The following is a 14885-nucleotide window of genomic DNA, read 5'->3' on the forward strand; positions in this document are numbered from 1 at the left end:
GCGAGCCACACAGCCGAAAGCACAACCACATATGGCGATCTGAGCTCCACAAAACCTGCCGCGTAGTAGGCTAGGCAGTCCGAAACCAGAATACTTCGTACGTTGCTCGCAAGCGGCTGGTCAAATCATATCAAAGGGCGACCGCCTCTCCCCAAACTGCGCCTCGAAGGCGTTCGGCCAAAGACGCCAAATCGCGGCTGTGTTCTCCCAAGGTTCAGCCAGACTCCAATTCTTATCGCTGATTCACAGTATCAAGCCACTGAAAGTCTTCTAAAGCCTTGAAGTCATCTTGTGTTCCAGCCACGTACCCCTCTAGCTCACACTTCCTAGAAAACAATTGACTTCAGCCCGACGCCGTCCAGGCAGCTAGGCAGGACCAGGCAACAATACAAGTTAAGACCATGCTGCCTTCACATTCGTCTATATCCTGACAGCGCTCGCCTAATACTCACTGAACTCTACAACCTCTAGAGTTTGCACTCCTAACTATATCCTGGTCTTCTGATCATTCCGATCGAAAACAACATTCAACTTTTTTTATAAACTACTCTTTCAATTTCAGTCACAATGGCAGGCTATATTTGTGGCATATACTACATCCTCCCAGGCCACTCCGTCTTCGGGCAAGTGAAGCGACAATACCTTCCACAAATCGACCTACAAGCCCATACGACAATCTTGTCCACGACGTCGCGCACAACTCTCACGCAAACTTTCGTCAATCCATCCGAGTCGAAAGGAATCAAGGAGCTAAAATTCACATTCCCGCTCTATGACGGAGTCAGTGTTGTCGGCTTCCAATGCCGTGTAGGAGATAGAACTATCATAGGCGAGGTGAAAGAGAGGAAAAAGGCTAAAGCTGTCTACAAAGAAGCTGTCGCTCGAGGAGAGACTGCAGGTGTTTTCGAGCAACTCCCGGATGCCTCTGATGTTTTCACCACCACTGTGGGAAACGTGCCCCCTAGAGCTTCACTCGTCACTGAGATAACTTATCTTGGTGAGCTGAAGCATGACGCTGAGATCGATGGTATACGTTTCACAATTCCCACTATCATCGCCCCGCGGTATGGGAGCTATCCAGGAGACCTGGCCGGAAGTGCGAAGAATACCCAAGGCAAAGGTATCCAGATCACTGTCGATGTTGAGATGCCCCAAAACTCCTTCATCCAGCAAATGCGATCGCCTAGCCACCCCATATCCGTCACAATGGGAAACACATCTCTTGCCCCTAACGCTGAGCCTAAAATGACCTCGGCATCAGCAACCCTCAGTCTTGGTAGTGCTGAGCTCGACAAGGATTTTATTCTACAAGTCGTATCAAAGAACACTGGAGTACCGACTGCTATACTCGAAACCCATCCTACACTCCCTAATCAGCGCGCCTTGATGGCAACTCTAGTGCCGACATTTTCACTCCCACCTGAGAGGCCAGAAGTTGTTTTCATCTGTGACCGAAGCGGTAGCATGGCGGGCAGCAAGATTCCGCTCGTCATCAGTGCCCTGAAAGTCTTCCTGAAGTCTCTGCCTCTTGGTGTAAAGTTTAACATCTGCTCCTTCGGTTCTCATCACTCATTCCTATGGGATAAGAGCAAGTCCTACAGCCAATCGAGTCTTGATGAAGCTATTGAATACGTAGATACCTTCCGGGCAGATTATGGGGGCACCGAGATGTTCGCACCAATCAAGGCCACTTTGGAACGACGATACAAAGACATCCCACTTGAAGTGATGCTACTTACCGATGGCGAAATTTGGGATCAGGAGACCCTGTTCTCATACCTTAATAAGGAAGTCATCGAAAGTAAGGCATCAATACGCGTGTTCACCTTGGGTATTGGGAACGGTGTTTCTCATGCGCTCATCGAAGGCGTTGCAAAGGCTGGCAATGGGTTTTCCCAGGCAGTGGGCGAAGGCGAGAAGCTTGACAGCAAGGTTGTTCGCATGTTGAAGGGTGCATTGTCGCCGCACGTCACTGACTACAGCTTGGAGGTGAAATACGTTGACGACGACAGCTTGACTCTCGACGATGAGTTCGAGATCGTTGAGAAAGTGATCGACAGTTTGAGCATCAAGACAACGGAGGAGACAACGAAAGACGAACCAGTAAGTCAACTTCTCTCTAATATACTTGCCTTGGAAGGGATCGAAGTTTCTGATCGCACTGTGTTTTATTCTCCACTATGCTAGTCAGCATTCATGCCTTCAGCTTCGTACAGTGCGTCGTCATTTATATCCACACACTTCTCTACCACCGCTTGTGGAGCCTTATGGTATTTAAGAAATCAAGGGCGACGGGCGACAAATCACACTTCCAATCTGTGTACACTCCTCTGCCACTGCTTAGGTGGTCTAATGAGTTTGCCAGGTGTTCAAAAAGCAGAACCTGCCTGTGATTCAGAACTCTGAAAATACCATAAGGCACCACAAGCGGTGGTAGAAAGGTGAAACGATATCTATGGCGAGAGACAGTACAATGAACTTAAATCACGCATACTAACGGCAACCCGCAGAAAAAGCCAATATCATTATTCGATCCGTCGGTGAACCTAGACAAGGATGAACCCGCTCCTATTGATGAATCTGGCCAAGCGCGTTACGCCCACCTCCCAACGATTGCGGTACCGAGCGTGCTTCAAGCGCCCCAGAACATTCCTCCTCTTTTCCCATTCAATCGGACCAGTGTGTATCTACTTCTGGGCCCTAGCTCCGTACAAAAAAAACTTAAGTCAGTGGTTCTTCGCGGCACTTCAACACATGGGCCGCTAGAACTCGAGATCCCAGTTCAGATTCTCGACATTCCAGGGGAAACTATTCACCAATTGGCAGCAAAGAAAGCAATCGCAGAGCTAGAGCAGGGCCGCGGCTGGCTTACAGAAGCAAAAGACGAAGCGCAAAAATTACTGAAAAAGAAATATGAAAGTCGTTTCGAAGACATGGTGGAGCGCGAAGCAGTTCGGCTTGGCGTCCAGTATCAAGTTGGTGGGAAATGGTGCTCATTTGTTGCTGTTGAGAGCAACAAGGCCAATAAATCTGCGTCTGACGACTCCACTTTGGTTAACGTGGAATGGCTCGATGTACCTAGCACCAGCTCTACATCGTCACATTCGGCGACTCAGCCAGAATATTTTGCGCCTTCTAGGGGCATGGATCAGATCAAGGCCAGAATGATACCACATGGTACTCGATTTGGCGGTTCTGTCCAATCTGCCTCTATGCAAGGAACTCGTAAGGGTCTCTTTGGCTCCGCACAGTCTAGTTCCGCCTCAACAACTTCCAGCTCGTTGTTCGGAGCACCGGGAGCGCCGCTGCCACCAATGGCACCCTCATCACCTTTCGGGGCACAGCAGGCATCATTTCCGTCATATGGGAATAACAGCCCTTTCCAACCAGCAGCTGCAACGCAACGACACTTCCAGTCGGCGGCTGGATCGAACGTGCTAACAAAGAATCTGGACTCCGTACTCCAACGAGGTGAACGTCTAGACTGTTTGATCGACAAGAGCGATAGTCTCTCTAGCAATTCGAAGATGTTCTATAAGGAGGCAAAAAAGCAGCCATCTCTTTGTGGCTCCATATTTGGCAGCAGTAGTGCCCCTAAGCCGTCTAGTGCTGCACCAGCGCTGTTCGGTTCCCAGAGCGTTCAAAAACCTAAGGCTGCGAGCAGTCCGCCCCGTCCAAAGCTGGATACATTGGTAGAACTTCAGACCTTTGAGGGTTACTGGGAGTGGAGCGAGGCACTATTTGCTGTGATTGGTATTAGAAAGGAGCAGGCGGAGAAGCTGGCGACAACATATTCTCAGAGAGCTGTTGCGACTGCGCTGGCTGTGGTATTCTTTGAGAAGAAGTTGGCTAGTAAGAAGGATGCATGGGAGCTGGTGGTTGAGAAGGCCAAGGGGTGGCTGCAGGTTGAATTAGGGGCAGTACCGGTCGAAGATGTCATTGAAGTGACTGGTCACCTGATTAACTGAATGGGCGATTGATGCCTATCAGTCTGATGTTTCAGAAAAGGAGTCATGTTGAGCGAGCACGGGGGAAATGGGTCCCCATCACCCTAGGCGTAGGGGTATAATAAGTAGGAATGAAATACACTCAATTACGATCCGTACGAAGTCTCCTGTCTTTATGCTATGTGAACATGATCTGGAAGTTAATTAATGCGTTGAACATAAATTACTGTCTCTCGCCATAGATACCCCGTACTGTTCTACCACCGCTTGTGGTGCCCCATAGTGTTTTCAGAGTTCTGAATCACAGGGAAGTCCTCCCTTTTGAACACCTAGCAAACTCGTTAGGACACCCCAAGCAGTGGCAGAGGAGTGTACACAGATTGGAAGTGTGATCTCGTCACCTTAGATTTCTCAAAATACCATGAAACCCCGCAAGTGGGGGTAGAAAAGTGTGCGGATATTTATGACCACGCACTGTACCAACATAATCTGACCAGAGGCTCTCAGCTACTGAAGCCCCATGACATAATTTTGCTTTTCTAGCATACCAGTGATACAAAAGTGCTCTCTGCATTCCTATGGCGGCGGATTGCAGCGGTGCACATGACGTCGACTGCGGTTTCACGTGAAGCTGAGAAGTGTTTTCGCAGGTTGCGCGACTCCATATTCAATTTCTTATATCGAGTAAATTCATAATTTCTCAAACTAATATGATGATGCCTTAGTACCTATATAGTAAGCTGCTCTTCCCTGGTCTCTTCATTGCGTTGTATACCTTACGACCCCACCTTCAACATAGCCTCCAGCTTCTTTCCAGATCCTATAGGCACTCACCTCGCCGCAATGAAGTCACCACCTACGACATCCAGCGCGTCACATGACGCACTTATTCGAAGAGCCACGTTTCGGATTTGAAGGCAATAGATATAGAAGTGCATCCCTACTCCATCATTTCTTTCATACCCAAAGCCGAACACCCTGCGTTCTTCACATCGATAGTTCTCCGTGTAAGGACACCACATTACTTCATCTTGATTAAGTGGATTTTGCGAGACCAAGCTCACATCATGCGCGCCTCCGCCATCATTATGTTGGCCATTTTCGCACTGGGTATTTCGGCGATGCCGAGATGGACACCGTTGGCTGAATTTGATCTTGAGGCTCGCTCGGTCGATGAGTATGCTGGGAAGAGAGCGACTTGAGCGGAGTTTTCTACAAGGGAACACGATGAAAGGGAAAGCAGTAAGGGTACGTGATTTGAGAGTTCTGAGGGATGAAATCTGATATGCTGATTCGTATGATGGATAGGCTCAATTTGAGTATCGATAGAACTGAAACTGGCACGCTGGACGGTGCTGATTAGGCCGGTATCTTTTGAAAGTTTGGAAATTTTTGCGGGTTGACGGAGTAATCGAGTATGGATTCTGCTTTGGGGTTCCTTGGCTTATTGACTGCTTCAATATCTTCCTTAAACACCTCGTAGTAGTAATGCCTATGCCAATCCGTTACGAACATCTCTTATATTGTAAGGTCCACTACGCATCTTGTGCATTGAGTCGTGACACGAAGGTCCCGTCTATGTAATGGGGGTATCATAAATCATGTAGCAGGTTTGTTGATTCCGATCAAGCCAGCTGGTATCGTTAGCATTTCGAGAATACGCAGACCGCCTCTCATAGTCCGCTCTTCTCTCCACTAGCAGCCGTCTCCGCCGCAGCAGCTTCCTTCTCGAGCGTTTTCAGAAAGCCATTCGTCATTCGCACAACCTGCTCATACGCGATCTCAAACCCATTCCTCGCTCCGTAATAGGGGTCTGCAATCTCTTCGCCTTTTCGCCCTCCAAACTCTCCAAAGAGCATGACTCGGCCCAGTTCATGGTCCTCCAGGTTGTTCTGCTTCAGCAACCGCTTCCGTAGACGGACCAGGTGGTCGGCGTTGTCGTCGTCCATGGCCATTATGTAGTCGAAGGTAGTGAAGTCGCTGGTGCTGAACTTCCTAGCACGGTGCTTGTAGGATTTGATGCCGTTGTCGGCGAGGGTCGACATGGTGCGGGAGTCTGGGCCGTCGCCGATGTGGTAGGCTCCGGTCCCGCAACTATCGATTTGGTTGATGAGAGGGTGGTGGGGCCCGTGTTTGGGTTTTGCGATGTGCTGGAAGACGCCTTCGGCCATTGGGGAGCGGCCTGGGGATGTTAGCTTTGGCGGAATGGTATCGAGGTAGATCTTACAGATATTGCCCAGGCAGACGAATAGGACTGAGACCGGCTGCATTGGGGCAGATGGCTTCTTGGTAGCCTCGCCGTTCATGTCACTGGCTGCTGATGCAGTTGATTCTCCTGCAGTCATGGTTGTGGTAGAACTGGGTGGTGGAGCTGCAGGCGTGTGAGGTGAAAGGCGCAGGTGCCACAAGATTTCCAGATAGATAGTCTGCCTGCAGTTCTTTCAACGCAACGTTGGATCTAAGAGCGTGTCTGCCGTATTCTATTGGCATGAAAATGCCTTCAATACGATTAGACGATTGTTCAAATCTTCGGCTGCTGTGAATTGGGATTGTGGCTTGCTACTTGCGCAGTGTTGGTAAGTTTGCACGTGACCTTCTACTTTAATGCTCTTGTCACTCTACGACAACGCTAGCATTCGGTACGAGTCCTGTTTGCCTCAAAGGGGCATTGTTGTCGGACTGGCTTGCACTCTAGATGAAGATTGAACACCAGGAATGATAGCTTCCACAGTCATTCAGCGTCAACCTACATACTCAACCCAATATCGACGGCTACAGCTACCTTAGTCGGTTAGGCCTAGGCTCATGACGGGTCCAACATATTGACACAAGTACTGTACAAGGATACTTTCAGGCTTAGAGGGAACAGCCTTTCAGTAGCAAGATGAAACGGCGCGAGTGGACAGCACCCACAGATGCTTACTCTGAAATAGATAGTCTATAGGATGCTAGGTACCTTCTCCCTCTTGTAGGGTACGCACTGGCCCCTAATTTCAATGTAGAAGGATCTTTTGACTGCCCAGCCCTCATTCCGGGACTTCGGGTGAGATGGTACGGCGCCAGATGGAGCCGCTATGCCTACTACTTTCTAGCCTGCAAGATAAGGCAACGCGCTTGGCGCTAGAATTCAAGGCAAGGCTTGGAGCTGAACGGCTGAAAGCTAGGGACCCAGTCTAGAATGGTGGCCGAAAAGCCATTCAGAAGAACCTCTTGACGCGGATACAGTCGTGTGCAGAGGGCAAAGAAGTGTGCGAAAGGATAACCACAGCGGCATACGGGCGGAGCGTCTCCATGAAAGTGCGCGTCTTTGTCACGTTTCCCGGTTTAGAATAGACGCAGCACTGGGCATGCTTGACCGCGCAGGTGGCTGCGAGGATCGTTGTGGCTGAATGCTGAGACCCCCGACTCTCCATCTTCACTACACCGTTCCTAGCGCGGCTGAGAGACAGCTGACCGAACACTATCACACTATTTACACTTACATCCACCCTCGCTGCATCCTCTTCCTCATCCATTATCCCGTGGCCGCATTGTTGGCCTTTCGTTGCTCGTTGCCGCTCCGCCAGCGTAAACACGCGGCCAAACCAAAACACACCTGAAACGACTCTGCCGATCCGCCTCGGCGCATTCCAGAGCCTTCACTCGCGTTTCCTTGCCTACGCGATCATTTCCGGGGATCAGCCAGTCAGCGCCAGCTCACAAGGGCCACAAAGAATCGCCATGTCCCGCTACAACAGACTTGGTGAGTGCAGGCTTCTCTTGTCTTTGAGGAAGTCAGGGCCCTTTGTGGACTGCATAGCCCCAGATCCACGTCGTTGGTGCTGTATACGGCCCTAGCTCCTGGAGTCATTCCAGTATTTGTGGAGGCCGCCGTGCGCACCGTTGTCGCAATTCGTTGCGCTGAGTGTATTCACCAAACTGACACTCAACTTGCACAGGGTCCGCAGGCGAAGAAAGCGAGCATTACGACGCCGGAATGGATCCTCGAAGAACAGGGCGCTCGCCGTCGCCGGGGCATCCTCTTCAGAGCTACCAACTCGATGACAGACCATACATTCCCTCAACCTCTCCAGGCGCGCCTTTGGAAATCCCCATGGGCCCGGGGCCAGGACCGGGCACTTCAGGAGACAGACTACAAGCGCAACCGACAGTGAGTGAGAAAAAAAGCAGGGCGCAGCAGAGTCTAGGCTGACATCATGACAGTACTCAGTTGAAAATATACACACCTCTTATGGCCATAACGAAGTCTACGAAACCGACCATCGCTATTCCCCTGGCCCGTACAACCCTCATCCCCAAGGCGGAGAATACGCGATATCTCCCCAAGATCACCACGATGCATACTTCAACCAGGGCTATGATCCTCACCCTGGGGTCCAGGACCAACATTACTGGCAGGATGACGCAGACGACCGGCCGATGTTACAACCTGACAATCCATATGGCCCAGATCCACACTCACCAACAAGTCCAGGTGGCTTGGAACCCCCGGGCGAAGAGTATCACGACGAGCCTGCCCCAGCACCAAGTCCTACACCATTGAAGAGATGGAAAACCGTGAAGGAAGTGCAACTGTTCAAAGGCAATCTCGTGCTAGATTGCCCGATTCCCCCCAGACTGCTCAATCAAGTCAACCACGCCGCACCGCCAGAGCGCGACGAGTTTACGCACATGCGATATTCTGCCGCAACATGCGATCCGGCGAATTTCTTCGAAGAGCGCTTCACTCTGAGGCAGAAGCTGTTCGCTAAGCCAAGACACACGGAACTATTCATTGTCATCACCATGTACAACGAAGAAGACGAACTATTCGCGCGAACAATGTCTGGAGTCATCAAGAACATTGAATATATGAATTCCAGGACAAACAGCAAAACATGGGGCAAGGATGCATGGAAAAAGATTGTTGTGTGCGTGGTCAGCGATGGTCGAGCTAAGATCAACCCCCGGACTAGGGCTGTACTCGCTGGTTTGGGAGTGTACCAGGACGGCATCGCGAAGCAGCAGGTCAATGGCAACGATGTCACTGCGCATATTTACGAAGTAGGTACAGCAGATGGAGAAGCAAGGCGGAAAGCTGACAGATTGACCAGTACACTACTCAAATGACTGTGGAAATCAAGAAGGGGATTGTCAACGTCAAGAAAGGCGTAACACCGGTCCAAGTTCTCTTCTGCTTGAAGGAGAAGAACCAGAAAAAGATCAACTCACATCGATGGTTTTTCCAGGCTTTCGGAGCCATTCTGGACCCTAACATCTGCGTTCTTATCGATGCCGGTACCAAGCCTGGAAAGGACTCTGTGTATCAGCTCTGGAAGTGCTTCGATCTTGAGCCAATGTGCGGTGGTGCTTGCGGAGAAATCAAGGCCATGTTGGTGCATGGCAAGAAGCTTCTCAACCCACTTGTTGCAACGCAGAACTTCGAGTACAAGATGAGCAATATTCTGGACAAGCCGCTCGAATCGGCCTTTGGATTCATCTCAGTGCTTCCAGGCGCCTTTTCGGCTTACCGATTTGTGGCTTTACAGAATGACAAAACCGGAAATGGACCGCTAGAGAAATATTTTGCCGGCGAGAAGATGCATGGCGCCAATGCTGGTATCTTCACCGCCAACATGTATCTTGCGGAAGATCGTATTCTCTGTTTCGAACTAGTCTCCAAGAGGAACTGTCACTGGATCTTGCAATACGTCAAGTCAGCCACTGGCGAGACCGACGTGCCTGTTGAAATGGCCGATTTCATCCTGCAGCGTCGAAGATGGCTCAACGGCAGTTTCTTCGCTGCCGTGTACGCCCTTGCTCATTCTCATGAGATCTTCAGAAGTGACCACACCTTTATCCGCAAGTTCATGTTCTTGATTGAGTTCGTATATCAGACGATTAGTATGCTGTTCGCATGGTTTGCAATTGTAAGTGATCATGCTGAGAGGCAATCTAGACACACTCTTAACATTTCCATAGGGTAACTTCTTTCTGGTCTTCCACATCTTGACCAACTCATTGGCAGACTTGCTGGGCACTGCCGGCAAAGTCCTGTTCGTTGTCTTTGAGTGGACATATTTAGCAACCCTAGTCACTTGCTTCGTTCTGTCACTTGGCAATCGACCTCAAGGTTCCAACAAATTTTACATGAGCATGGTGTACTTTTGGTGCATTATCATGGCGTGAGCATGAATTCCCTCGATTTTCAGGATGATTCTGACGACTGTCTAGTTATCTCATGTTTGCTTCAATCTTCATCACTGTCAAATCTGTTCAAGCCGAGATCCACTCCAAAGACGGCCTCACCTTCCACGATATCTTCACCGACAAGACCTTTTTCACGTTAATTGTTTCGATGCTGTCAACCTACGTCCTCTATCTACTCGTGTCAATCATTTTCCTGGATCCATGGCATATGTTCACGTCGTTCATCCAGTATCTCCTCATGACGCCCACCTACATCAACATTCTCAACGTGTATGCTTTCTGCAACACGCACGACATCACGTGGGGCACAAAAGGAGATGACAAGGCCGAGAAACTGCCCTCGGTGACAACGAAGCCGGATGGAAAAGCAAACATCACAGCACCCACAGATGATGCAGATCTCAATACCCAATACGAGGCGGAACTTCGCGTCTTCGATAGCAAATATGTAGAGCCGAAGAAGGAGGCGAGTGCTTCGGACAAGCAGGAAGATTACTACAAAGGATTCCGATCCTCTGTCGTTCTGTTATGGATGTTCTGCAATCTCGCGCTTTGTGCCGTGGTCCTCCAAACGGGTGGATTGAGTGTTGCTTCCAAGAATGGCCAGGTAGACACGGATGAGCAGCGGAAGGCTCAGATCTACCTGACGGTTATCTTGTGGAGTGTGGCGGGTCTCAGTGCTTTCAGATTCATCGGCGCCATGTGGTTTTTGGTTGTACGAATGGTAAGTCTCACGTTCCCGCAAGCTCCGTGCCGCTCCCAATGGGCTATGTTGGCTGACAATATTCTAGTTCCGCGGTGTGTAAGCCAACAGCGGGTATTTTGGAAAATGGATTTGCTAGTAGTTTCTGTGTACTCTTTGGGTATTGTTCGGTCCACAGGCATACTCGAGGGAAGCTGTAGAGAGCGATTTACCGCCCAACCGTGCGTTGGTCTTTCATTGCTTGCATATGTGCCGCATTATGCGGGGCTTTGTCTTACTAAATATGAGGGAGCGAGCGAGCGGTGTTTCGGGGAGCAGTTCAGCACTAGCATGATACCAGCCAGCATTAGACTAACTACAACATAAGGTCTAAAAATCACTTTTAAATTTGGCCTGAGTCTTGATAGAATAATGTGCGTGTTTCCTTGGCATGCTGAATCACCGACGATCCCTTTCCTCTTTATTATGTCTCTCGTAGTCGTCCCACATGCGACTCTTCCATCCCTCATTATTCGCTCAAGCCGCCATTCATCTGAAAGATGCTTCCTCTAGCCCTTCCCTTCATGGCCCTTCCCTTCATGCCAGCGTGTCCCCATCTCCATAGTCCCGCAATCATGGCATCTCTATCCTTCTCCAATTGCACCCAGCTTTCCCCTGATCTATGGCCTTGAAAAGGAGTTCAAGAACATGTGTATATCGGGTGAATTTCGTCGTCTTTGTCGTATCGTATTCGCTTTGTGTTGTAGTCTATCCTTGCTTTGCTCGCCGCGAACTGCTGGGTAGCTCCCTAGCTCTCACTGCCAGGGTGTCGTCACCACTGGCATGTGCCGGATTGCTGGCGGCTAGGCGTCGGCTTCAATTTCCAGGCGTCGGGTGCTTCAATACATCTTCGAAAAGATGCAGGTGTGTAGAGTGCTGCTGTCTCTGATAGTGGATGGGGCCCTCTGGGGCAGTCCAGAGGGTGAGCGCCCGGTCGGGTTCATAGACTTACATCTCATCAAGCACCTTAAAGAGATATCGAAGCGCTCCCCACCGTTGGCCGGGCCGGTTGCGGAGCAAGCTGGGTGGAGGGTCGCGGGCTATCTAGGAAGCCGCGCGACTCGATCTTAGTGGCGGGGGGAACAATCTCACGATGAGCTGGCTTGCTTAGACTATCTCTAGATGGGGTGAGATGTAGAGTACTCTCTCCAGGCACACTGGGAAACCGCCTATCGCGTCTGTTCCTCGTGTGCGGGCCATTCCAGCCGCGTGAAGTGTTGAAGCTGCCTGGAGCACCTCACCGTGCCATCGCAGCTCTTCTTCCAGGCCTTGAAAGCTGGTCCACTAGAACAGTCGAACAGACCCTGAGCTGGAGCGGCAGGAGCAAGAGCGACTGCTGCTCGCTTGCAGCCTCTTCTGTTGTGATCCTGAACGCTCCACGCCCGTTGCCTGGCCACCGACTCGACTATTTCAACCAGTCCGCCTCACCTCGCTCCGTCACCTCTACACCACACTCCATCATCGTCGTGTGTCCCTTTACCTTGCAACACCTCGACGCAGGCTTCGTTCTTAGAAGCTGCATCTCTGCACATCTCTGGTAAGTCATCGCGCGTCTCCTCCGCTACCCTCACCCGCGTTTGTGTTTGCTGTCGCGACGTCTCTCATGGCGGCTGCTACATCAACTCGCAACCCTCTGCTCCCTCTTCCGCTCACTTCGCTCGCTCGTGCGGTCTCACTACTTCGTCTGGGCAAGGCTGACATTCATCGCTTCTAGCTTACAAGGTACTACTCCACCCTCCAAGTCATCGCGTCTCGACGCGCCGACCTCATCTTCGCCACTCGTCTACCAACGCGAGCTAACATTGACCTTTCGTCAGCTCTTCTCTCGTTGCGTTACTGCAGCCCATCAAGATGAGCTGGGACAACACCGGTGGTACGTTGATCTCGATTTCTTCTTTTAATTCTGTGCCTCACTAACATGAGTACAGGTGCCAGCGGTGGCTGGGAAGACAACAGCGGCGCTGCCGCAGGAGACGACTGGGGCGCTGGCGATGCTGGTACTGGTGACGCCAACGGCTTCGGCAGAGGCTTCGGAGGAGGCGAATCGAACGGCTTTGGAGGCGCCGGCGGTGATGCTGGTGGAGGAGGCGATGGCCTCTGCCGTGTGTATGTGCTCCGCTCCTCTCTTTTGATCTGCGCAACCACTGACATTAGCATAGCTGCCAGCAGCCTGGACACATGGCTCGCGAATGCCCGGACAAGCCTCCCATGACTGGAGAATGTTTCAACTGCGGCGAAATAGGCCACAACAAAGCCTACTGCCCAAATCCTAAGGTCGACCGCCCCTTCACGGGCACTTGCCGTCACTGTGGCGAGGAGGGCCACGGCATCCGAGACTGTCCTACGAAGCCGCCGTCGCTGTGTAAGAACTGCGCCCAGCCAGGACACAACGCTGCTGAGTGCACTGAGCGTCGTGCTCGTGACTGGAAGGGGATCCCAGAGATCGACGCCACGGAGGCCTGGAAGATGATCGTCGATGCCGCCGTCGTTCGAGACCTCGACGATTTCCGTTTCGCATTGAAAGCATATGCGCGTGCGAGTGGCGAAGACTTCAGCTTCGTCCAAGTTGAGCAGGCCCTACGTGAAGACAACTCCAACGTATGGCTCGTGGCGCGCGAGCAGGAGGTCGAGAAACACTTGACCATCGTCGACTTCCAAGGCAATCTCGACAAGAAGTATGTTGTTGGCTTTCAGTTCTCTCTTAAGCCTCGCCGTGCCAAGATGAAGGAAGGATACCCTGCGACGGAAGAAGAGAACCAGCAGCGTCTTGCCGACGCAGGCTTCATCGAGGATCGTGGTATTCCGATCTGCTCGCGATGCAATGGTAAGCAGAAACTGTACAACCAACTTTGACGACGTTTGCTGACCAGCGTTAGAACTCGGCCATATTCAGAAGAATTGCGAGCAAGAGCCCGAGGAGCGCGAGGTGCTCGCCGTTACCTGCTACATCTGCGGAGAAAAAGGCCATCGTGCTCGAGACTGCACCCAGGAGCGTGTTGACCGATTCGCCTGCCGCAATTGCAAGAAGTCTGGTCATAACGCCAACGAATGCCCGGAGCCTCGCTCTGCTGAGGGCGTCGAATGCCGTCGCTGTCATGAAACAGGCCACTTCTCCAAAGACTGTCCGAACTTTGAGGCAGCCCCTCGCGGATGCCGCAAGTATGTATCTCGTCCGTCTCTTTCTTTGCTCTTGTACTAACCTTCTCTTAGTTGCGGCGAGGAAGGCCACATGTCCAAGGAGTGCGACAAGCCGCGCAACCCGGACAACGTGACGTGCCGCAACTGCGAGAAGATGGGTCACTTTTCGCGTGACTGCCCTGAGCCCAAGGATTGGTCAAAGGTCAAGTGTGGCAACTGCGGAGAGAGTAAGTCGTTATTTGATGATTCCAGTTCCACAACCGTACTGACTTTATCATAGTGGGACACACGGTCAAGCGCTGCAAGCAGCCCGTTGCTGAGGAGGGCGCTGATGGCGGATTCGGTGACGGCGGCTTCGGCGGTGCTGGCGCTGATACTGGCTTCGGTGACACTGGTGCCGCTGATGCCGGTGGTTGGGGCGGTGATAGTGCGACCCCTGCAGCCGGTGGTGATAGCTGGGGCGGTGGAGGAGATGCTGTGGCTACCAATGGCTGGTAGGCGACTACTGTAGGCCCCTCTTTGCTTCAACTGAAGTAACCTGGTCTTTCTTCGGTGTAGCACATGTTGCATCATCTTCCCTTCTTTTGTCTTTCTTCCCTGGTTGGCATGAAGCTGACAGGATTGCATCGGTATTGGGCGGGCTTGTTCTGCTGTACAGTATCGGCACGGTCTCAATGGGGTTTCAAGTTGGTGTGTTTCTTGATGGCGAGTGGTAGATGCACTACGGGTCCTTCTTGCTTCCGGCCTTGGAGGACGAGTGGAAAACTCGAAAAGCTGTTGTGCTGTAGCTGAGTATAGCCAATGCAAGATTCCCAAAAGCCTACCGGCATACAACTTGGTAGTGGTGACAACATGGTAGTTGCTGCGAC

General features: G+C 51.4%; 4 protein-coding genes across 4 annotated transcripts; 3 read left to right on the forward strand and 1 right to left on the reverse strand.

Annotated features, from left to right (window-relative positions):
* Window positions 1–567: 567 nt before the first annotated feature.
* BDZ99DRAFT_373378 (uncharacterized protein) lies at window positions 568–3119 on the forward strand (the record flags this gene model as incomplete). Its single annotated transcript, XM_033714866.1, has 2 exons — window positions 568–2103; window positions 2511–3119. Coding segments are annotated over 2 exons (2145 nt in total), but the record flags the coding sequence as incomplete, so codon positions are not given.
* A 2501-nt stretch (window positions 3120–5620) lies between these two features.
* Window positions 5621–6217, reverse strand: BDZ99DRAFT_374033 (phosphotyrosine protein phosphatases I; the record flags this gene model as incomplete). Its single annotated transcript, XM_033714899.1, has 2 exons — window positions 5621–6129; window positions 6175–6217. The coding sequence occupies 2 exons, from the start codon at window positions 6215–6217 to the stop codon at window positions 5621–5623; spliced, it is 552 nt and encodes a 183-aa protein (XP_033584056.1).
* A 1408-nt stretch (window positions 6218–7625) lies between these two features.
* Window positions 7626–11232, forward strand: BDZ99DRAFT_456885 (uncharacterized protein). The gene is made up of 7 exons (XM_033718558.1): window positions 7626–7689; window positions 7886–8097; window positions 8151–8990; window positions 9041–9856; window positions 9909–10111; window positions 10161–10860; window positions 10928–11232. The coding sequence occupies exons 1-7, from the start codon at window positions 7668–7670 to the stop codon at window positions 10940–10942; spliced, it is 2808 nt and encodes a 935-aa protein (XP_033584057.1). The 5' UTR covers window positions 7626–7667; the 3' UTR covers window positions 10943–11232.
* Window positions 11233–13891: 2659 nt separating this feature from the next.
* Window positions 13892–14243, forward strand: BDZ99DRAFT_8945 (uncharacterized protein). Its single transcript, XM_033729002.1, has one exon. The coding sequence runs from the start codon at window positions 13974–13976 to the stop codon at window positions 14148–14150; it is 177 nt and encodes a 58-aa protein (XP_033584058.1). The 5' UTR covers window positions 13892–13973; the 3' UTR covers window positions 14151–14243.
* The last annotated feature ends 642 nt before the right edge of the window (window positions 14244–14885 follow it).

This window comes from Mytilinidion resinicola (genome assembly GCF_010093595.1).
Source record: "Mytilinidion resinicola strain CBS 304.34 unplaced genomic scaffold BDZ99scaffold_1, whole genome shotgun sequence".
Lineage (NCBI taxonomy): Eukaryota > Fungi > Ascomycota > Dothideomycetes > Mytilinidiales > Mytilinidiaceae > Mytilinidion > Mytilinidion resinicola.